This window comes from Syngnathoides biaculeatus, chromosome 7, assembly GCF_019802595.1.
Source record: "Syngnathoides biaculeatus isolate LvHL_M chromosome 7, ASM1980259v1, whole genome shotgun sequence".
NCBI lineage: Eukaryota > Metazoa > Chordata > Actinopteri > Syngnathiformes > Syngnathidae > Syngnathoides > Syngnathoides biaculeatus.
The window spans coordinates 13,632,518-13,656,879 of record NC_084646.1 but is presented as its reverse complement, the minus strand read 5'-3'; the positions used below and the strand labels follow the sequence as shown (position 1 = coordinate 13,656,879).

The following is a 24,362-nucleotide window of genomic DNA, read 5'->3' as shown; positions in this document are numbered from 1 at the left end:
GGTTGGCAACCAGTTCAGGGTGTACCCTCCTTCCTGCCTGATGAAGCTGGGATAAGATCCAGCATTCTCGTGACCCTCGTGAGGATAAGCGGCTTGGAAAATGAACAAATGAATGAATGTATGCAGAATAAGGAAAATAGTCCACGATCATATTGTATATTAATATATATCATTGAAATCTGTGCCACTCATTGAAAATAATAAATATGATGTACAATGTATATAAACTTATAGGATAAAAATGTACAGTACAAATATTTTTTAATACTTTTTACTTTTTGCACTTTTTACATTTTGATTGGTATTTACAAATGAAAAAACATTTTTAACAAAATTCTAGTAACAGGCAGTTGACCACAACTATTTCCTTGGAATCTGGCTGCTCCCCCAATGGAAGCCCGGGTGAGTCATCCCCTTAAGACAAATCAACACCTCCCGCAGGTTAGACAGCAATGGGGAAAAAAAAACGTGGACTTATTTAGAGCCCTTTTAAACTCTGTTGTTACAAAAAAAATGAGCACAACAGCACAAAAAGAGATGGTATGAATCAAAGTCAAGGCTATGCACCCTATTATTTGGTCTCCTTCAGTTCTTAGAGTTTCTCCATAATAATCCTTTTTGTCTCATTTGAATTCTAAAGTATTGTGATAACGGAGATACTATATATTAATTACTGGCATTCCCAGAGTTTTTTTTTTTTCATTGTCAGAGCAAAAACGATCCCAAACACTACATTTTTGCATTTCTGTATCTTTAATCAACCCTTAACAGAATGAGGCCTTCCTGATTTTGGTGTCAAGAGTGCTGACCTTGCGTTGGATCCAGTGATGTGAAGTGACAGGCTGGCATTTGCATACATGACCTACTTGAGTTATATGTCAGTCAACTGGGTAACAGGATGCACTGTGTGTAATTTCACGTTCCATAGCTGTCAGGCCACTCGTTTGCCCCCCAACATCGGTTGCGGCGTCCACCAACACGCGGGTTCAACGGGTGCGCGTGACCACCCACGTAAACACCTGGCACGGATGCCGTGCGTAAAGGTTGTCGTGTGCCGCACAGAGATGCACTCGTCTCAGGGTTAATGTCTGTGACTCAAATAAATCAACCTTTTTGGAGAGGGCGGGGGCGGGTGAAATGTTACTAATGATGAAGCATGTGACGCAAATATCATGCGGGTGTGACGGTATGTAAGCTTGCTCAAATGACAGTACAGTTGTTTTATCTTGACAAGTGATTTGAAACATGCTTGGTAAAGTTGCACAGTCTCTGCTGTGCTTAAATGAACAAATAAAGCCAAAGAAATCAATTTACATTACAGTAATGCACTAATCGTGGGACTGAGTCCTGCAGTGAATAGTGAAAAAATGCTTTTGAAAAAACTTCTTGAGCCTCCTCTCAAATTTTTGGAGCTGTTTATTGTTGGGAAAATTCTTTGGTGTTTCAGATTGCCTAAAAAATCTGCCAAAAATGACTGGAATACTCTGGAACTAATACAACACTCACCTCATTGATTCCAATATCCCATTCAGCTATCTATTTTCTTTGCCGCTTATCCTCACAAGGGTCGCGGGGAGTGCTGGAGCCTATCCCAGCTGTCAACGTGCAGGAGGCGGGGTACACCCTGAACTGGTTGCCAGCCAATCAATGGGCACATGTAGAATGACAACAGTCACACTCACAATCACACCAAGGGGCAATTTAGAGTGTCCAATTAATGTTGCATGTTTTTGGGATGTGGGAGGAAACCGGAGTGCCCGAAGAAAACCCACGCAGGCATGGGAAGAACATGCAAATTCCACACAGACGGGACCAGGATCGAAGCCGGGTCCTCAGAACTGTGAGGCCAACTCTTTACCAGCTGATCCACCGTGCCGCCGATTCCAATATCATCATTTGAAAAAATTTGGGAGGGATATTGTGCATAACTACAACACCTGTTTTTGAGCCTGTTAGGAACCTTTTGTTCACCGTGTGCTATGATGTAATATGTTATGTAAATATGTAACTGTCATACCATGTCAATATATAACTATCATATCATGTAAATATGTAACTATATCACATTGGAGTATTGTTGTACAGTACATTTATACCTATTTGTATCTGCTTTTACTCTGCTACTTCATTGCCTGCAGCCAGGTCGACATTCCAAATCAGAATCTGTTGTCATGTGCCTTAACTGGATAAAAGTACACATATGAGTATATATACATTATTAGTGTATATCAAGGGGGCAGCCCGGTGGATCAGCTGGTAAAGCATTGGCCTCACAGTTCTGAGGGCACGGGTTCGATCCCGGCCCCACCTGTGTGGAGTTCGCATGTTCTTCCCGTGCCTGCGTGGGTTTTCGCCGGGCACTCCGGTTTCCTCCCACATCCCAAAAACATTAATTGGAGACTCCAAATTGCCCCTACGTGTGATTGTGAGTGTGGTTGTTTGTCTGTATGTGCCCTGCGATTGGGTGGCAACCATTTTGGGGTGTACCCCGCCTCCTGCCTGTTCACAGCTGCGATAGGCTCCAGCACTCCCCTGAGGATAAGCGGCAAAAGAAAATGGATGGATGTATATCAGGGGTGTTGAAATCATTTTGGTCGCAGACCGCATTGTAGTTATGGTTTCCCTCAGAGGGCCGTGATGACTGTGAAACTATGAAAATCTTGAACGGCTTCATGATATTTAGACATGGAATTTCTGAGCTAGTTTTGGAATCAGACATCAAGAGTAATGGGGGTTTTGAACTATAGTTGATGTTTGGTCCCACGATATTGCTTGCAATATCTCAACGTTGTCATTTATGATATGACAGTTTTCAATTTTAGTTCAGATTTTAATAAAAATTATGGAAGTTGACACTCATAATTTGCTTTCGTGGGCCAGATAAAATCACGCGAAGGACCGGATCTGGCCCCCGGGCCTTGAGTTTGACATCTGTAGTGCATATAATGGTCATCTAAAAAAAAAAAAAAAAAAAATTCTAAAAACAACAGGCGAGTCACTTCATTAATTCAGAAATTAGGCATGAAAGACATCTGTAATTTGAAGTTCTCAAGAGCCTGCTAATTTATGATGATGTAAACAATATTTGGCCTATCATTTGAAACAGAAAATCTGACCGTGCACGCCAAATGATGCGTTTGATGTATCAGTTCCGTAAAAGAATGCTGACTTCTGTGTGAGACCTCGAAAATGTCGTCTTCCACACTTTCACCATACCAACCCATGGTGGTTAGTAATAATGCAGAGCGATCATTTCGCCTTTTAGAACATCGCCCAATATCGTGCACCGTCAGCGATAAGGCTGTCCTCCTTAATTTGGTTTATGGCACATGTCAAAATATTGTGAAAGAGAAAAGCATGAAATCATCCGAGTGGCCATTTACTCCTTCTCTGTATGCTAAAGAACAGATGTTGTGCAACTTCCTGTTTAGTACAGAAACTACTGCCTCCACCCCCTCACTGACCAGCTCCCACATTCTCCAAGTATGCCATAAGTGATCCCCTGAAGGCAAATATGTTTCGGGATTTCCCTAAGCCTGCCTACAACAGAATCCCACTAACGGAGATACAAGCTTTAACAATGCAACAAATAGAAAGATATGTAATTCGATGAGAGACGGAATGCAGAGTCATTAATGCAACACGATTATAGAATGGATGGGCCGTGTACTGTCCTGTGTCTTCATTCTGTGCTGTGATACTTCCCTTTATGTGCACCACAAATTCTCGCCATGCCTTGTAAAGATGTAGTAGTCTATTCTAGAAGTGCTGAGTCGGGTAAATAGCATGGCGCTATCGTGAGCTCAGCCAGCAATTTGGCAACACGCTCTCACTTGCATCAATGTCCTCCAAGACCCACCATGAGAGGAGAGAAAGGTGCCAGTTCACTTTTCAGAGTGACATTGAAAAAGTTACCTCCAAGGAGACGTATGTACAGTGGACCCCCAAATATTTGTGGTTCCGTTTCTGTGCATTCACTTACTGTGTATTTCATTCCTTTATTTCAAATGGTTTTTTTTTTTCAACCATTGCGGGGGGTGGGGTGGGGGGGTGCAATTCCAAAAATGCTTGTACAGTAATTTCCGGCCTACAAGCCACGACTTTTTTCACATGCTTTTAACCCTGCAGTTTATGGAGTGATGCGGCTAATTTGTGCATTTTTTTCTAAGGACCACAAGGGGGCACTATAGGTGCAATATATGTGCCGGGGAAGTGATTTTTACCGGCCCTGTTAGATCTGCGCTAGCGTGTTGCTCAGTGATATTTACCACTAAGTTTTATTTTAACCGGCCCTGTTAGCATTAGCGCTGTCGTTAGCACACCGCTAGCGTTAGCGCGGCCCTAGCGTTAAACCCTTTCTGTGTACCGTCTTTATAAATATCTCGTGTTTCAATGTGGGTTTCAATGTGGGCACTTGCGGCTTTTACACAGCTGCGGCGTATGTATGTACCAAGTGTTATTTCCTTTACAAATGTACATGGTGAGGTTTGTAACCAGGTGCGCTCTGAAGGCTGGGAAAAAGGAAAAAGGAAAAAAATCTAAAGCGTTTATAATCCTTGTTAATTATACACAGATTTTCACGATTCACGGACCACTGTGGTCCACTGTACAGTATTAGGAGTTCTACCGACTAGTTGGCTGGTCAACTTTAATAAAAATGTTTTGTTAGTTAGTGGCTAATGGCATATTTGGCTTGAGAAGGATTCACAGCAACGACCGGGAACAGACGAGTGCGCTAATGAAAGTAGTCCATTATCTTAATAAATTTAAATTGTATTCTATTCATGAATATGCAGCGTTGGTAAGTGATGGTGGAATCAGTAATGTTGGGGGTCACACTCAGATAGGATTTAGAAAAACTTTCAAACATTTTCTTAGTAGCACAGATACCAGTACAGATCACACACAAATCATTGGTGGACGTGTAAGGACATTTCATGGAAAAGACCGGATTTCACTATTCAAGGTGAGAGGTCACCAGCATTTCCTAAAGAAGATTCAAACAAGTGTCAGTGCGGACCGACAGCGGGTCATTCGACCCGTGCTTGAACCCGCCTTGGCACCTAAAGTTCAAGTTAAGTGAGAGTAGTATAATTTAGTCCGGAGGAGCTCAAAGATTTCAAATATATCCTCAAATGAACCAGCTCAAGGCGCTATTCAGTCTCCTTGATACAAAGAGCCATGTTACTGTACAGTCGTCATCTAATCATCATCTTACAAAACATCATTATTATACACCACACTGAGGACATACACTCATCTTGTGAAATCATCCATTCCAGATCTGTTCCCATTGATTCTTGTCTGGTGGACCCGGGCCAAACCAATACAGTGCAAGCAGTGAGGACGCAAGCATCTATTTGACAGCAAACAGACCAGACCAGTGAAGGACACCCAACCAAAGGTCAGTCATTGCCAAATTTCTGAACTGTGTTCAAAAAGAGGTCCTGTTTGCAGGCCTCGCTCACATGGATCATTCCTGAAAACGCCTGAAACCAGGGGAAGTACAATTCACTGAATGATACAAATGAATAACAGTTACACTTGAAACAACTCAATATTAAAGTGAAAGAGAACTCGGGAAATCGATTCCGAAGAGGCTACAAATGGCCCGGAAATGTGGAAATAATTTAATATGATAAAATACTTGTCTTTAACAATGATTACCATTCAAGTTGTCTCTGAATATTTGATGCCTCCACAACATTGTGCGTATTGTGTTTCGGGGAGCTGTGTGGCTTATTTGTAGAGGCCAGTTTGCCACATATCTTTCAGCCCCCGCCCCCCTCCCTCCCACGCTTGAGAATGAAGAGATTTTTTTTTTAATGAAATGAAAAGAAATTAGGTAATCTCTTGGTATACCAAGGAGGCTTCAATCACATGACTGTGTTTAGCCAGTCCAACGTAACCAATAGTGACATTTAATGGAGCCAGGCAGTCACATGACCACCCAGAAAGTCTGTGGCCCCAGACAGAAGCAAAGTTTTCAAAGAAACTCATTGACATCAAATATTGCAAAAAAAACAAAAACAATAACTCCCAGTCAGAACACGACTGGCCACAGTTTGATGACCTGAAAGAATGTGAAAAACAAAATCTTTGTCATGCACTGTCTGCGGAAAATGTTCGCATTTCAGCCTACAATAACTCAAGAGAATTTGAACTTGAGAATACATGTGGCAGTTTTCTATGCAACTGCTGCCTGAAGAACCTTTGTTGATGTTTCACGAGTGTAAATTAATGGGCAATTGAAAAAAATTGTAGCTATATTGGGTTGAAATTATTATTTGATATTATTTACCAATGTTAAAAATTGTACATTTCAAATTTATACATTTGTCTATTTGATGTTCATGCTCTGATTAAAAAAAAAAAATCAAAAGTTACTCACTCTTTCGTCAATAGTTGTATTTACTAGTTGGTCCTTGAGTGTTGTTTTCAGTGCCACCAGAAGGTGAAGTTTCACAGATGTGAGACTCACTCCTTATGCCTTGTTGCCAAAGTAATTCTTTTTACACTCATATCACCACCCATCTAACTATCTGAACGCACCAAACCAAAACAACAGTGTGAAGACACACTACAGCTGCAGTAATGTGTTGCTTCTCCAAATTCTTCCTGAATGGCGCACACGGATACAGCTACTGTTTTATCTGTGATGCGCTAATTTATTGGGAAGGGAGCGTCAACATTAGCAACAGAGCTCAATGGAACTAGTTATTGGCACGAAAAACTTTATGAGGGGGGTTGTTGCAGAGACATCCACCTGATGTGATCAGCAAAAGGTTTAACGAAATATCTCCAATCGAAAACCCCTTTAAATCCCTCACTGTTAATTACACTAGTAGCTGCATGGAGATTTCCAATGTGGTGTAATTCAATAAGCCTCCGGCCCCCTAACTAATAATATCTCCTCTCCGGAGAGCAGTGTGGGAGTGGGCTCATTGAAGGGGACGGTAGCAACAGACCGACTCCAAAACATCACATGCCCTAATAAATACCAGATTAGCTCTTACGAAGACAGATCTTAAAATTCCATCTGTTCAATACCTGTTGGCTCCGTGACTCTATATCTGCACGTCTGGCTGTGTTTGCACACACCGACTGCAGGCTCGTGCGTGCATATTTGTCACTGACCAAAGGACGGAGAGCAGAACCAAGATCTAAAGCAATCAGGCAAACAGTCTGCAGAGCTACCAGAGTTACCTTGAGCGGACATGTAATTAAGTCTCATAACCGTGAGCCCTGCGCTACATCAAAGAGGAAAATACACAGATATCCCCGCCCCACGCAAACTAGCGCGGAACCACCAGCCCCAATAAACATTCATTTCTTTGTTAAATGAGGTTGATGCCTGATCAATTGTGCCACTAAATCCTCTTATCCCCGGGTAAGTATGTGCAGCCCGGCAGGCCAGCTGTCAAGAAGGTGGGAGGCCGAAAAGCGGTGGGAGGAGGAGGAGGACGAGGAGCAGGGGATGGAGCCAGACACCAAGACAGGGACAGACAGATTGATGGATGGCAGGGGCAACGTCCCGCACGGAATCTGCCTCTTTTTTACCCCAAAAGCTAACATGATCCTTCTAGTGCAAACACATAATCTCTCAATCTGGCAAAGACCGGTCGATCACCAAATGAGAAGCCCCTGGTGTGTCTGCATAGATCCAAAAAACAGACTGGAAGACAGATGGACAGATATCTAAATGTAGCTTATTAAATCCCTACGTAAAACTTCAGTCATTACGCAGGAATGAATGCATTTCCTCAATCGATCGATATCTTGGGGAACACTGATCTCTGGCCTTCAATACGCCGAACTCCAATTTCTGTGGTAGTGTCGTTGTGTATAGAGCAGAAAAATAAACACTATAAATATAATAAAGGCCCATAAAAGAGGTTTGCATCTTAACAAATTCTATAGACTAGTTGAGACGAAATCTACATCACTTTCCATGCTTACTTAACAGAATTCTTAACGCCAACAAGCTGATGATTTTGCAGGTGTTTAAGATCCGTATCAGAGGTAATTAAGTTAAAGTTAAAAAGTTGAGATTAACACTAAAAGTGTGAAATTACCGGAGTTATTATATCACTTTATTAAGTGTCCCTTTCATCAATCACATGGACAAATTCTATGTGTATCTATAAAACGTTTGGTTTTTTTTTGTGAGACCTCTCCCTAGTTTCAGTCTCTGTTCACCCTGCATACCACCACCAGCGCTCTCCCTTCCAGCAGTTTTATTAACGTCGAAAGTCCCCACAAGTTTTTGGTCGATCTTTTCAATTCTCTGCGGCAAATAATTGAAACAGTCTGTGACAAAAAGAAAAATTCACCTTATTCTTCGCTTCAAATGTTAGTGAGGAATATATAACACAATCCTTGCACCTTTTATATATCATGTGCTATGATGCAATGTATTGTGATTTATGAACTCCGTATATGACAATGGGCCATCTGCTTTCGATGCATTCGCTTTGTTTTAATGTGCTGTCTGCTGCCGGGTCAGCTTTGCAAATGAGAATCTGTTCTCATTTGCCTTACCTGGATGAACAAAGATTAAATAAATAAAGTAGATAAATGACCTGTATTGCGAATACTATGTATGATACATCTTCCCGGAGGGTGCACATTTTCTGACTACGTTCAAATATAGAATGACTCTTTTGGAAATGATTCTCATTTCTCTGATATACTTTATAAAAGTAACCATGCGGCTGTAATAACACAAACAACTTACACTGGTGAACTCCTTTGACCCCCAAATTCTGCCCCGTGGTGAACTCTCGAGTGAACACACAAACTTTCCCTGAAAAGAAAGATGAACGACCTCTGCTCTATTTTCTATCCGAGCAAACCTTCCTTCTGTTTCTGTTTCGTGGAATAATGAACAAATCCAGTCGAAGCGCAAGTACCGCATGCGACAACAAGAAATAAGCACTGTTCCTCGAATACACAAAGTTCCAAACACGGCCTCCCAATTTCTGTAGACAGAGTCGTGAGAATTAAACTTTTTAGACAAAGGCGACGCGTCGATGTGGAGGCCAGGCTAAGACAGGACTGAGATAAAGGTTGATAAAAAGTTTAAAACACAAACAGCACAAATCAACTCACTCAGAGACTGATCTGCTGACCAGTCTGTGAGGGTTTGCTGTTTTGCGGTGTGTTTTTTTTTTTTTTTTTGGGGGGGGGTAGATTTGAGTAGAAGTCACCAAAAACATTCACACTCATATTATTAATGAATTTAGTGTCTCCAATGAACCCAACATTCATGGTTTTGTTTTGCTTTTTTTTAGACTTGGAAGGTCTAAGCCTGGATTCAACTCTTGATCTCAGAACTGTGACACACGTGCTAAAAATTGCTCCATCAAGCCACCTATATGCCTATATAATCCTTAATTACTTGTAATAAGGATAGTGTTACACGTATTACTACTGTATAATCAAAATTGTGAAAAGAACTGTTTAATTGTGTTTAATGAATCCAAATTTGTGAATGTGTGTTCTCATGAATATACAGTAATCCCATGTTTATAGCCTGAATGAGGTTGCAGACCACACCCAAATCAAGTGAAATTCGAGGAGTAGAGTCCACATTTGTTAAAAATCATAAATATGTTGAATCAGTATGACTCTCCCCAGACTTCTAGTAATTTTCCCTGTTAACTTCTAGCACACTCTTCTAAACACATTATTACTTTCTTTAAATTCTTAAACATACAGCAATACACCACTATGTCCATTTATTCCTTTCAATACTCTGTGATTTAATTATTTTTTTTCTTTTCTTTTTTATAATTGTAATATTTTCCGGCTAAGACATGTTCATTTTAATAGAAAAAATGCAGCAAACACCCAAAATCCCACAATATGATAAATCATGCATGATACGAATATTTTAAAAAATGTGCACTCCACTGAATCCACAATAGTTGAACACTGTGCAAACAAATATAATGATGATAAAAAGAGACAAACACACACACACACACGCAAACAGGCTGACCTGACCTCTAAGACTTTGTGACCACAACACCACCCACTCAGAGGAAACTGCTGAATTTGTTCTTCGTGTCCAATTTAAAAATAAAATATCTTGCTGCAAACAAAGCCAAGGGTACTGAAAATACAAAAATGGACAGATTTAATAACCAGCGGTAAGATAACAAATGAATTCCTCCACGCAATCACAATCAAGAACCACAAGAGCTCCTCGTAATCGCAGTGTTAACATTGTGGTGCAACACGGGAAATGAGTCAAATTGTCATTAGTTGGAGGAAGCTAATGACACGAATCTTGAACTGATGATGTTCATGTGCTTGCCAGCAAATATTCAAATCATAAAGATACACTGAGCGGGTCATGGCTAGAAATGTCTCCCAGCCGTTGCTCCTTGGCAGCAAACTCTTCAAGATTATAAGAACATCCTGTACAATTTTACAATAGCAACTCGCGTGCCCCGTCACACACCGGCCTCTCTTAGATCCTTGTGGCGCAAACCACATTCGACCATACAGAATGCCATGTGATGTCATGGGGTGTTTCGTTCACGTCCAATGACGGTAAAGAGCTTGCTGCTGTGGAACGTAAAGCCTACTTAGCAGTTTCATTTAAACTGGGTTAGAACCAATTAACTGGCACTTAAAGCTACAGTATTTCGCCAAATTAGTCATATTATTCTAATGCTGTGGTAATAGTTCAGCTCTACCTTTAGTGGATAGCCACTAAAGACACCCACTAATTTGCTAACCTCCATCTCCAAAAATCCTTACTTTTAAGAATATATATTTTTTTAATACTGTCTTAGTTGGGTTACGCAACATTGCATCACTCAAGTTGACATCTTATCTTAAATTGCCATCATATATTGTTGTGTAGTAACATCACTCACAATCACACCTAGGGGCAATTTAGAGTGTCCAATTAATGTTGCATGTTTTTGGGATGTGGGAGGAAACCGGAGTGTCTGCAGGAAAACTACGCAGGCACGGGGAGAACATGCAAACTCCACACAGGCGGGTCTGGGATTGAACCTGGGACCTCAGAACTATGAGGCCAACACTTTGCAGCTGAGCCACCGTGCCGCCCATTAACAATATTTGCACATAATAGGTTTCCACCAGACAGTCACAGTATTTCTTTCAAAGAACAAGTACTGTAAGGGTTTATTTTGTTTTTTCTTCTTTTTCCATTGTCAGGTGTAATTATTTTTTAAGCCACTGTCGTAAAACTAATTAGCAGCACATAATGACAAACCAGAAAAAGCTCAGGAAGCCAAGTCAGCGCATGGAGAGTATGAGCTACACACGAATAATACACAAGCACCGACACAAAACACGAGGTTTCCAGGCCGGTCCATCAATATTGTCGAGACTAAAGTAAATAATCAAATCAATGTACAAGTTCCAAAGATCTGGTTTTTTTTTTTTTCATTTTTTTTTAATTACCACATGGTTCTTTAAGGCAATGTGGTGTAGCAGTGTTAGCAAATCTGGCTCACCATTGCAGGGTGCATGATTTGAATCGCTACTCAGGCCTTCCTGTGTGGAACTTGTCCTTTCATGGATTTTCTCTGGGTACTTCCATTTTTTCCCACTGATACCAATGGGATTGTGAATGGTTGTTTGGCAATACTGTATGTGACCTGCGTTTGGATGAAAACCAGTCAGGCTCTAACCCATAGTCAGCTGGAATAGCTCAACTGCGAAACAAACGACGATGTGCAGTATAGAAATGGATGGATGGATGGATGGATGGATGGATGGATGGACGGACGGACGGACGGACGGACGGACGGACGGACGGATGGATGGATGGATGGATGGACGGACGGACGGTTGGATGGATGGTATGAGTAGGGGTCACATTGTCGCTCACATTTGAAAAAGTTACGGGTGTGGTCCACCAGTCATGCCCACAGATATAAAGTTGTGGGTGGGTGTTCTGTTTGTAATTATGAGTTTGCCCCTTTAAGAGCGAAGGGGTGCGGTGTCAGGTAAACTGGGAAGTAGATGAAGGCTGAGCAGAGACCGTGTGTACTGCGCTGGGTCGGTTTTCATGTGCGCTGAGAGTGTGCGACAAGTGCACAACTGCGCAGAGGCACAGCTTAGAGGGAACATTAGTCAAGACTACACAAAATAAGCGATATCTTTCAATATCTATGTATTTCTATTCGTAACATATTTTACGCGCGTGATTTTTCATGCTTGACTGTGCAGATTTGCGAGTACAATGGCGCGCAGGCGTCAAATCACAGTGACTGTAACAATGTAATGTATTTCCAATGCTTTTGTGGGTACATGATTTTACTTATGTATAAAGCACTATGTGAAAAGCAATGACGCGCGGGGAAAACGTACATCAACACAATGGCTCTTTCAAGGACAATAAGAAAAAACGCACAACGCACAGATGGACGCAGATGCCAGATAATTGGGCGAGTACAGTATGTGTGCAAGTGAGCTCACGTCAACACTTCCCAACACGTCTCTTAAAACACAGGAAGGAGGAAGACAGAAAACCAGAGCAAGCGCTGATGGAAGGATGCTGGCTGAGGGACAGCAGATGCGAACACCGAGGAAAAGCAGGATGGAGTGGGCCAGTAGGAAGGGAAGAGTGTTGAGAGACAAACAGATAGTGAAGGACGAGGCAACACGTGTGGGATAGGGGGATGGGGGGGCTCCCTTTAGGAAGGAGGCTTCCCCCAGTTGAGAACAAAAGTGAGCATTTGACTGAAACGTTCATTTATTTTCTCTGACTCGAGTTGCGGGTGAGCTGGAGAGGCGTGGTGCACGTCCACTTTTAAGTGGTCGACAGCCAAAAATATTTCTACTCTCCGATAAACAAAAATTATGTTTTTAGAAGGAAGCCAGAGTACATGGGAGGGGGGGGGAGACAAGCAAGGGGAGAATATGCACACAGGGATTTGGATTTGAACCCCCAACCTCTGATCAGTGAAGCAGATGTGCAAACCACTCAATCACCATGCCTAACAGAGTAAGTAAAATCAATGAGTGAATGCTGTATAAGACATAATGTAACAGGTTTTTTTAAATTGTAAAAAAGTATATATATAACTAATATTATTCAGCAGCATTTTTAAAAAAAACCAAATCTGTATATATATTGTCTATAATGCCATTCAAATTTTACAAATATATTATATTTCACATTTTAATTGTTTTTTTTCATTATAAAAACTATGTTTTTGTATTTTATTGTTAATAATAGTTATTAATTTTATTTTATATTAATTATATAATTGAATTAATAATGAATTATTAATTATTAATTTGTATTTATGTTGGTATTCACCTTTTTTATTTTTCGCTGTACAGATTATCTGGAAAAAATCACGACTGTACAATTATCATGCTGAAATTACCAAATAAGGTTCTGTGCTCAAGAAAAAAAAAAAAAGATCTATTTTTCTGTTTAATCCACAATGGGAAACCCAAATCAAAGAAGCAGCACTCATTATTTATGCAAAGAGTTTCTGCCCTGGGAAGACAAGTTTATAAAGAGCGTCCAGGGATTAGAGGTATTACCATAATGCATCTGTTAGTTGGTATAACTATGTGTGGGAAAAACCCAGAGCAGAAAAATAAATAAAGGACGCAACTGACCCTGATCTGCTCTTAATTATTCCCGACAAGGATGCACCAAGTCGACTACTCACAGTGGCCATAACCCAGCTCCCTCCCAGCGCCACCTCCAGCTGCAGGTGATGGCGCAGGTTGCCACATGCCTCCAGGTGCGAGCGAGCCACTGGCAGGGCGCCAGTCGCCGTCCTCAGCGTCGGACTCCAGTGACTATGCGCTGACCAACGGAAACTCTGAGGCGGACACTCTGGATGCGTGCTACTTTTTAGGAATGGTGAAAAGGAGGAGGAGGCAGCAGAGGGACTGGGGGGATCAGAGGAGCGCAAAAAGAGGCGGAGTCCATCAACCCTGGTTACAAGATTAGCCAGATTATCCTTCCCAAGAGATCAATCCCATAGGAACTCTTTGCTGTCCAACTGTTGACACAAATCAGCTCTTCAGCCACCCACTCAACTTATGTCTCTCAGGCTGTGTCCAAAACTGTGCAGGGACACCTGTTAAAGTCTGGTGTGGCATTAAATGGGGGAGGGGGGTACAGGAGTGGAAATGGGAGCGATCGCACTTACAGTATAACCGGTAGTTTCCAATTACAGCTTCTTAAAAGGGATGAGACGCTAGGACACTGAGGACTGGTTCCATAGCCAAAGGTTGTTAAGAGGATCCCCCCGCCCCAAACAAAAAAGATTCATATGACCTGTTTCCACCTCGCAGAGATCTTTGGTTCATTGAACGTTGTAAATGGTACCAAAATGTGCAATTCCGACAAAAACACGTATAGAAGTAAAGTCCACAGCGGTAGAGTTCTTCTTTGAAAAAGATCTTGTCTAGAAGAAAAAAAAAACTGGCAGCAGAAACATGAAGGAATGTAAACCAGGGAACATTAATGTCAAGTTAACAAATTTGAAAGAAACCATACATATCAGAAAGAATAGTGTCATGAGCATGGCTGGATCAAGGCCAAGCGGGGCGTGGCCTGGCCACCGCTCCAAACAGTTTCATCTCTGACACCTGTCACCGGTCACAGCTGTGTCACATGAGGCACTTTGATTACACAATGCATTTAAATTGGAGTTTTGTCACTGGTTTTTGCCAGTTCGTTGAGTATGCTTTCCTGCATCCAGGGTTTCTCCGCCACCATGCCATTACAGCCCACTCACGCTTTTGCTTCTGCTCTTCAGTTGACTCGTAGTTATCAAACTTTGTTTCTTGTGTTTTGGATCCTGCCTTCTTGGACTGTGTTGTCATGCACAACTTTCGTTTGTAATAAAACCCACTGAACATCATGTCCTCATCTTGGATTCCTGCATTTGGGTCCGCCCCTTCACTGTTGGTTCGTGACAGAATAGTGTTGTTGAGAACTAATAATAATAGCCAGCTAGCTCAAACGGGGTAGCTAACTGACTGAAAAATGGGTGACAGGTTCCTTGCTTGGGAATTTATATAATAACCCTGAGCTGTTCTGAAAAATGGGCCATCCAGGGAAGATGCAAATTCAGGGCGAAGATATTGATCGCTAGCTAAGTGCATGCTGTAGTGGTAAAAATAGGCCAAGTAATAATAATAACTAATAATCTCACAGTTGCCACAGAGCGGACAAAGGCGCTCATAAGGTTCTGATATGGTGGAGGGGGTTTCACGCCTGAGACCCAAGTGCATCACTGGGTGCCGTTTTAGCCACGCCCCCCCAAAAATGGTAAAACTGAAAAAAAAGTTCATTCCTATATCTCCACAATTCCATACAACATAGTTCTCACTTTTTGCATGTTGCAACAAAGCAACAATTTAACTTTAGAGGGTCTTTAAGCGAATTGTTTAATGATGATTGCTTTAGTTTTGATATGTGGTGAATGTTTTGTATTTTGTCAGCATAAAAAAAAAGTTTATGGCATTCAAAAATGTGCCATCTCATACGGAACAAAGCCCACATACAGATAAGGTGTATGTTTTCAGTTGTTATGATTAGCAACAGTAAATTTGTTTTTTGTTATACTGCACATTTTTTTAATGAGATACTTGAAGTAACAACTTTGAGAATCGCTGCCTTACGGCTTCTTTACATGCTGGAAGTGAATGACAAATGGCTTATGAATGTTAAAAAAGAAAGCGACAAGAAGAGCCCCGAAGCTAAAGAAATTTCACCTCGGTGTTCTAGCGCCCTCAAAACATCTGTAATTCTCTTTGAGGTCGTGAAGAAATATGAGCCAGTTGTGCCATGATTGGCTGCCCGTGCACTTGTGGTTATTAATATGTACGTGTCGTTAGCCGTGTGGCACAAGTGTTTCTCATGTATAGCATTCCAGGAAGTCAGGAATTGTCTCGTTAGAATGCTGAACAGTGGTCAAGTAAACAGGCAGCAAATTGAAAAGCCAGATGCAAACAAGTGCCCAAAATATACCTTAAAGGCAACGGTGAACAATGCGCAGCAAAGTCTCAGGGAACATAAATAAACTGCAAAACCCAAGAGTGGAATCCACCTTGGTACAAGGGGCCAGGGACCCAGAACATCACTTGAAAAAAGGCAGTAGTGCCTTGCGATACAAGTTTAATGATTTTCTAAAATCACATTTTCCCTATAGAAATGAATGGAAGTCCCATTAACTAGTTCCAGTTTCCCACCCAAAAAGTAAAGCGTTTGTATCTTATTTTAAACAAGGAAAACAGCCTTCTATAATATTGTACTTTATGAAAACATATAGCAATGACAGGAATAAATAGAATATAAGGAAATTAAACGGTTTTTGTCATATTTTTTGATTCAGTTCAATGCAGATTGTGTTGTTCCTTTTGGCGTGCACACCTTGGCCACAGATACAATTTGTTAGGTGTTTCCATTTTTGTGTTAGCATGAAGCTATTGTGTGTTAGCATTATGATAGCTGCCTTTTCAGCAAACGTGGTTGTTTGGAATACCCAATGTGGAATTCTATTTGCGCTGTTTTGTTTAGTTTGAAAATAAACTTCAACTGGGGGTCGCAATAAACACTTGAAGCCTCTTTTTTGAAGAATTGTTCACTATGCGCCAAACTTCTACTTGATGTGAAGTGATTTGAGTTTTCTGCCGCCATACAGCACTCTATCTCAAATTTTGCTCGCAAGTGAAAGGAAACAAAAACTGCTCCAAAATGGCTTGCACATTGAAAACCTTCGAAGTCGGTTCACTGCTCTGCATTTGTAAATTGACTTAAATGGAATGAATAATGCTCATTTTTGATGCAAAAAGTAGTTCATAAAGTTTCCAAGTCTTATTAAGTCGAATCACCTGAGAATACAAACTCTCCTTGAGTGAAGTGTGCAGCTGTTTGTTTAATGCCTCCTGCCATCATATCAAAAATTCACCTGATGGCCTTCCAGCCTTATAAATAAACATTAGCATCGCAGGGGTGCACTACTTAAAGCACAAATACCTCAACAGACTGTCTTGTGTGCTGTGCACCTGTAAGTGGCTGCATCAAATGTCCATACGGCGTTTGGATGAGGGCCATCAGCAATAATCAGAGCCACTCGAAGACAAGACTGGTGCAAGACAAGAAAGGGAGAGACGGGTACACGACCATTCCAAGACTTAACAACTCTCAGCAGTAGAAGCCAAAATAATCCTTAAATGCATTCTGTGTTATAGTAGAATGGACTAGCTCACATAAAATCCAGTGAATTAACCCCAAGTGCGACATTTGGCGCACACGCTGATCACTTTGAACAAAGGTTTTAAAACAGATTTGTGGCTAAACCCTTGAAACAAATTCATTTGTTCTCAGTCATTTATAATAATATTCACGAGGTGTGTATCTACAGGGTGTCCCAAAAGTCACAACACAATTTCATGTTTGATTGTTCAAACAGATGTGAGCCCATTAGCATTTGACTTTGTAGATTTGACGTTTTGTAAGCATAACATTCCCCTACCCATGGATCAGCAATTGACATTAGGGCAGTGTTGCAAAATTGCCTGGAGGCAAGAAGTTCCCCCACGACCCCGAGTGCAGTACAGCGCCAATTTGCACTGTGTACTTGTTACACTACTCCAACGCATAGCTTACGATATCCATGGCCAGTCTCTCAAAACAGGATCTGTTCTTCAAAACGGATGCAGCGAAAGGACTGCTACTACCAGTACTGATGAAAACGTTGAACTCATAGAACAGGCTTTTGTGCAAAACCAGGTATGGCCTATCCAGACCGCTGCACAACAAAACTCAATTCAATAGATGCTTCAGAGAGTGATTAGGCTTTAACTGTACTGACTTCAGGTTGCTGAGCATCAAAATCATCTGTTTGAAGCCTCTGAACAACTGGTAGTCTGTTTGCCGAAAGCTTTATGATTCTAGGAAGCATCTGCTGAATCATGCTTTTGTTGAGTTGCAATGCAGCACTCTGAACAGACTTTTCCCGGCTGCACATGAACGCCTGCTCGAAGAACTTGGTGTTTACATCACCGATTGTAGTAGAAAAACTTTTGCTACGTGGTTTGTCAAGAACTGATTCTGTTTCGAGAAACCTGCTACGGGCAGTTGAACTATGTGTCAGAGCATTGTTATGACTGTAAAGATTCTCAAACTGGTAATGGAGTGCGAACAGGGACACAACAAAAATGTCTTGCCAGGCAGGAATTTTACATCGCTGAACCACTGTCCGACAGTGTTCCATGGGAAAGGTCAATCCTGCCAGTACCTTATGGTTGTCTCAACAATTAAGCGTTGCTGACAACTGACAATGCCTCATTAAATATACTTATAAAAATTGCAACGCCTAATCTGTCAAAGGCTTATTGTTTCACGTCTGTCCGGATGACACCAAAAACAAATTAGAAAAAGGGAAGTGGAAAGTGACTTTTTGGCCACCCTGAATTTGATCATTTTCAGTGATGTCAAAACATATGGAAATGTTGCAACATACCAAAAAGCAACAAGGTCTGAGAGTGTACATTTTGGAATAAATTCCTGCGTATCTTTTAAAAAATCTTATCCCGGCAGATTAATTTAGGACATGCTCGGCTTTTTCTTTGCTTGAAAAAAAAGACATGAGAAATTCAAGTACATCTTCATAACTGAATATGGAGTGCTATTTTTTGTGGTGATTGAATTTTTCCACTTTTTGTGACAGTTAAGAATATTAAATGTTCGTTGCAAACACTGGCTGTAGAGTAAGTAAAAGTTCTGCGATGGGGACAGTTTGAACCTGAAAATGATTATTTATATTGCCTTTATTTCCTACGTGGGGGAAGGGGGAGTTGTTTAAAAATACACAAACAACTCCGAGGCAGTCAATAGTGAACTCAAAGCAAGCAAACACTGAGAGGGATGGCAGTAGTGCATGTTTGTGTGGATTGCATGCAGTTATTGCACAATTAATGAAGACAATTCTTAATGCACCTCAAAAACAAACACTGCTGCAGCCTTTTCAAGGTCCTCTGCTTGATTAAATCTGGAATTAAATCAAGGGTTTGACCTTCTTCACTAATGACTAATTACTGACAATTAGCCCGGAGAATGGCCTCTATGTGGCCCCTTCCTTTCCCTTAACTCTGTTCCCACAATAAGCACATGCGCCCACACACGCACACAATCCAGTCAGGCAGCCTTTTCCACTGACACAGAACTATACACACTCAATACTACTGCATGCATTGTGTGCTAATGCATTAGGTCTCAAGTAGCGAGAATCCTTGAGTAAACCTGCCAGGAGCCACACCCTCTACCTGTGTGGTTTATTTATTTCTGTGGGAGTGGGTGGGGAGCTCCGTGCAAAGGGCTCGGCAGTCAGCAAGCAGGTTTGGAAAGCTCCACCGGCTTCCCAACTCACAGCAACGACCACATTCTTTCAGTCACATGACGGCATTGTCGTGGTCGGGTCCCAGACGATGAGCTATACGTTGGCAACGCTTCCAAGTAGGATTTTATATATAGTGTGAACTTGTGGCTGCTCGTGTTAAGTCAGAGCATGAACCCTGGCGAAAGTCACGGGTGTTCACATCAAACAGGCGACAGCTTTCTGCAGCCCAGCCCTTGATTCTTCCTCTTTTATAGTTCTCTCTTTTCACTCGCCGTCACTGTCACGACTTCTTAAATAAGTTCTCAGCATCAAAGGCAGCCAGGGGGTATTCGTCCAGGATCATTTCGGCGGATGGGAAATTTGGAGAAAAAAAAAAATGAAAGTGCTGAGAGAGAAGAAATTCTGATGCCACTGCAAATCCTTGGGCGGGCCTGCATCAAGTCTGGTGAGACGTACACCATGTCTGGGAAAAGATGAGTGGACCTCCGAGCAATCAGATCACAAGACAGTTTTGTTTCATCTAAACTACACATTGTGGTAAATTTAAGATTTAATTTATCATTTTTATCATCTTTTCAAGAAATAAATCTCATTTATGGCCCTGGTAAGGCATGATTTGTTTATCGTGGAAGATCCAAGAAACATGTTTTCTTTAAAGGATGGATGATATTAATTTTACTACCATCTTTAATTATATAAAAGGGAAACACTACACCCAAGGGCTTGGAAAATGCTGCTACAGATGTTTGAGTATTCATTTTAGATTATTCTCATGCGAAAAATAAGAACTGAATCAGACACAAATGTTTGCGGACTGGAGAAGCTTCTAAAATAAAACTTTGCAGTGAGACCATCTTGGGACAGCAGAACTTTCAGCGTAATGGACAGCTGTATTTATTGCAACATGCAAGAAAGGTGAAAGTGCAAAAGAAATCCAGACAATGCCATGACTGACTGTTATCGTCCTTAAGATGTTTGTCATCGTTCTGATGATGAAACTAAAAATAATCAGACCATACGGGTTGCCAATAAATGCTCCATGTCCAATCGACAAGCAATCCTATGAGGTTCCCTTACAAGTTGTCCAATCCAGATGTCTTTTTCATTTCTCTGGGGGGCACATTGGTTATGGAAACAATTCTCAGCCTCTGCATGGTATTGAGATTTCTGTGATATAGATAGTGAGCCTTTTTATTCTCAAAGACCCATTTTGTGTTATTATTTGATGTCACGCAATTATCTTTCGCTACACTCACTCTACTTCCACGGACTAAAAGGCTCTGCAGCAGAGGATTGCTCATTGGTCTATCTATTGGATGACAACCAAACATTTTATACAGTTAGTTACACAATAAAAAAGATGCACTACAGTTAAAGATCAGAAAAAAATATGGATCCAAAGCATACCACATCACATGCCATATATGGTGGATGTATGGCTTCTAATGGAAGAGGTTCTCTATTCTCTGCTAATTCATCCTAATGCTATAAATCTGACCTCAACCCAATAAAGCATACGAGGGGCATTCATTAAAGATTTCCCCTGAACTACTTTCGGTTTAGGTAGGAAGTTGAAATTGTACACGGACATTACCTTACACCTCTATAGGTCACATGGTAATTTGCAGCTCTGATACATAATTCGTTTCTCATTTTCAGGTGCTGAAGTAAAGTAAGGTAGAGTGACAGAGCAGGTTGAGTACAGAGCAGTCATCAGGGGTTGCCAACCCATAGCAGGGCACATGGAGACACACAGCCGCATTCACAATCACACCTCGGGGCAATTTAGAGGTTGTGTTGTGTAGAGCATGTTTTTGGGATGTGGGAGGAAACCGGAGTGTCCGGAGAAAACCCACGCAGGCACGGGGAGAACAAGCAAACTCCACACAGGTGAACCCGGGACCTCAGAACTGTGATTATATGTTAGGTGATCACGTATCCTTGTGCTGGGTAGGAAACAAATTTATTGTCCTCTGCTCGGAACCTCAAAACCTAGTATGTATATATAGTATCCCAGTAAACTGACAAACCGCTGTGCATCACACAAAATAACTGTAATCCTTAAATGGTTAATACCATATGTTTCTGAACTCTTATGTTAAATCCAAAAACCAACACATGAATCATGTCTTTTTTTTTTTTTTTAATCTATTATGATTGGCTGGCAACCAGTTCAGGGTGTACCCTGCCTCCTGCCCGTTGACAGCTGGAATAGGCTCCAGCACAGCTGCGACCCTTGTGAGGATAAGTGGCTAAGAAAATGGATGGATGGATGGATCTACAGTATTTTGACAGTGTGTATAAAGGTAAAACCGCAGTCATTATTCATATTGGTCTTTCCCAACTATCAGTGTTCATGAGAAGTCCCCAGGTGTTGCGCGGGAAAAATCTTATGCCACTCAATGGGTCTGAAAATGATTATTTTTCAGTCATTTTTTTATCTCCTATATCTATGACAATGAAATTAATAATCTTCCGCTTGATGGAAGAGACTGCATACTGTACATAAACTTAAATTTGCAAGTAAATTGAGATGAGGCCATCATTATTTCAGTACACTGTAAATACTTTTTAGGGGAACTTTTCTTTGGTGGTGTGCTTTGGGGTTTTTTAAAATGTAATATGTGCCTTGGCCCAATAAAGGGTGGAAAAGTTCAAATATTTCTGGAGCTATGCTAACGAGCCCACGGACATGGATTGAGGACAAAAACGTGACTCAATAAGCCCCCTGCCAAGAAAACCTGAGCAATAAAATAAAATTATACACCATTTCACTCTATTAAAGTCTTGCAAAACAATAGCTCATAAGGATAGAGTCGAGAATGTACCACTACATGTGCTAAATGTCTTCCAAGCCATAAATAAAAATTATTCTAGTGAGGAAAAAAAAAAAGGAAATACTGCATATCCCAGTAACTGAGACTCCCTTCTGTGGTGCCCATGACACAACGTATTTTAAAGACGCTGTGCAGACTAGTTCCGGAGGAGATACTGTAGTGTGTGAAAGTTTAAGCGATTCGAAGCAGTTTGAACATTTCCTTCAATGATTCTTGTGCGTACCACATGAGAGTGCCCGTGTACTACTTGCGGTATATGTGCCACCCTGCGTACGTTAGCACATCTGCCTCACAGTTCTGAGGTTTTAGATGTGGCCTCACCCGTCCCTGGTTTCCTCCCAAGTTACGAAAACATGCATGGTAGGATAACTGGAGACTCTAAATTGTCCGTAAGTGTGAATGGTTGTTTGTTTATATATGGCCTGCGATTGGAGAGAGACTTCAGATTGGTTAATGCCTCACCCACTTGAGGTTTACTGTCAAGCCAAACATGAAACAAAGGCAATTGCGCATTTTTATTTAAAATTTCCAAGCAACTTTGTATCATGAATGGCTCCTGTACCTTAATGCTAACACATAACCTAAAATGGTGTTAACAGCCCTTATAGCAAAAGATATTTGAACATAAAGAGTACAAAACATGTAGGCAGACAATATCACAATATTAATAGACATGTATATTCTTTACCCTCTGAAAAAAAGTAGACTAACAGAACTGCAGTTTACTGAATGACTTATAGAAGCTGTTTTTTTTTTTTTTTCCTGTATTGCAGGGCAGGAATCCAAGAAGGAGCAGCGGTCCTCAGCAGCATCAATTGATTTGAGATATTAAAAATCGTGATGCGGAAACTATTTAATTCATCACATTCTATTTAAGTGTGCTCTTGTTTTTTTTTTTTTTACATTCTCAAAATATTTACTTAGTGGGGACATTCGTGGCCACAAATGTATGACAATATAATTAAGTGGTCATAAACGAGTATTTTGTACCTACAAATTAAGATTTTGTGTGCACATTATATGTAAATTGTGTCTACAATTTCACGACCCGACCCTGAACCTCCGCCATGTTACACAAAATTCAATTTGCCAAGAAAATGGAGTAAATCAGTTATTAGCATTCTGCTCCTGCACAAACAAAGCACGCGTTCTGGTTCTACAGTACAAGAACCAAGAAAACAAAACATCACACTGCGATTGCAAAGATATACATTAAGTCAACTTGTTAATTTAGTGAAGTGAGCACACAAAACCCCTCTCTCTCTCTCCTTTGGCCCACTGTGGTCCACGTGCTGCCCAACTCCACGGGGCTGTAAAGCTGTCACATAAACAATTCTGCTAAGAGAAGGGCAAAGGGGGGAAGAAAAAAAAAAAGAGAGCCATCAGCTGGTTCAAGGGCAAAGTCGTCGAGTCAGAGCAGGAGTGAAGCTTTACTTAGCAAAATGACATCACGCTGTCCGTGGGATGGATGCCCTCCAAGTTGACCCGCGTTGTGGGGAGGAGGGAGTGGGAGCGTGAAAGTGAGGTGGGGGGGCACTTTCTGCCACGAGTTTGTTTGTGACAACAACAACCTCGGGCGCTTCTGCTGTCTGTTTTCACCCGACGCCTCTCTTGTGCTCCGTGCATTAAACTAAGTTAAAGTCTCAAAACGGTTTAGCGGGGCCATAAATTACATAAACGCAATCAAAATGCCAACCTCTGACCTTGCCTGGACGCCACGACCACCTGACTTTATTTACACAGAAAAAAAAAAAAAAAAAAATCGTGGAGAGCACCGGATCAATAGGACCGAGGCTGCGTGTAGTGAAATCCCGGAGAGGGGACGCCATAGCCGGGGAACGCTCCTCTTGAACTCCCCCGGCTAGCGTCTCTCTTACTCTCAAAGACAGCTTTAAAAGTCAAATACGAGAAAGCGTACTTACTTAAATGGACATACGGATCATGTCTGTCCATTACGGTGCTGTAGTCGAGCTTTCGTAGGTGTCCTACAGTCTGCGGTGCTCGGCATCCCCACGCATTCCTCTCCCGGGCCGGACTGAAGTGTGCGAGGCGGCTCTAGAGCCCGGGGGGCCCGGCCAGGGAGGGGGAGGAGGGGCCGGTCAAAACAGCACTTCTTCCAATGACAACAGTGGTCCGTATCAAGCTCCAACAAGATCGG

At 41.5% G+C, this 24,362-nt stretch overlaps 1 protein-coding gene across 2 annotated transcripts in view; it reads right to left on the bottom strand.

Moving 5' to 3' along the window:
• Nucleotides 1–24,362, bottom strand: part of rxrgb (retinoid X receptor, gamma b) — a 38,826-nt gene extending 14,464 nt beyond the window's left edge. Inside the window, exon 1 of one of the 2 annotated variants that reach the window (XM_061825720.1) lies at nucleotides 24,127–24,362. In XM_061825720.1, the coding sequence (XP_061681704.1) occupies nucleotides 24,127–24,157 (31 nt within the window). In that variant the 5' untranslated portion in view covers nucleotides 24,158–24,362. Of the gene's footprint in view, nucleotides 1–13,676; nucleotides 14,053–24,126 lie in introns of those variants that run through there. The other variant, XM_061825719.1, reaches the window with a different exon arrangement.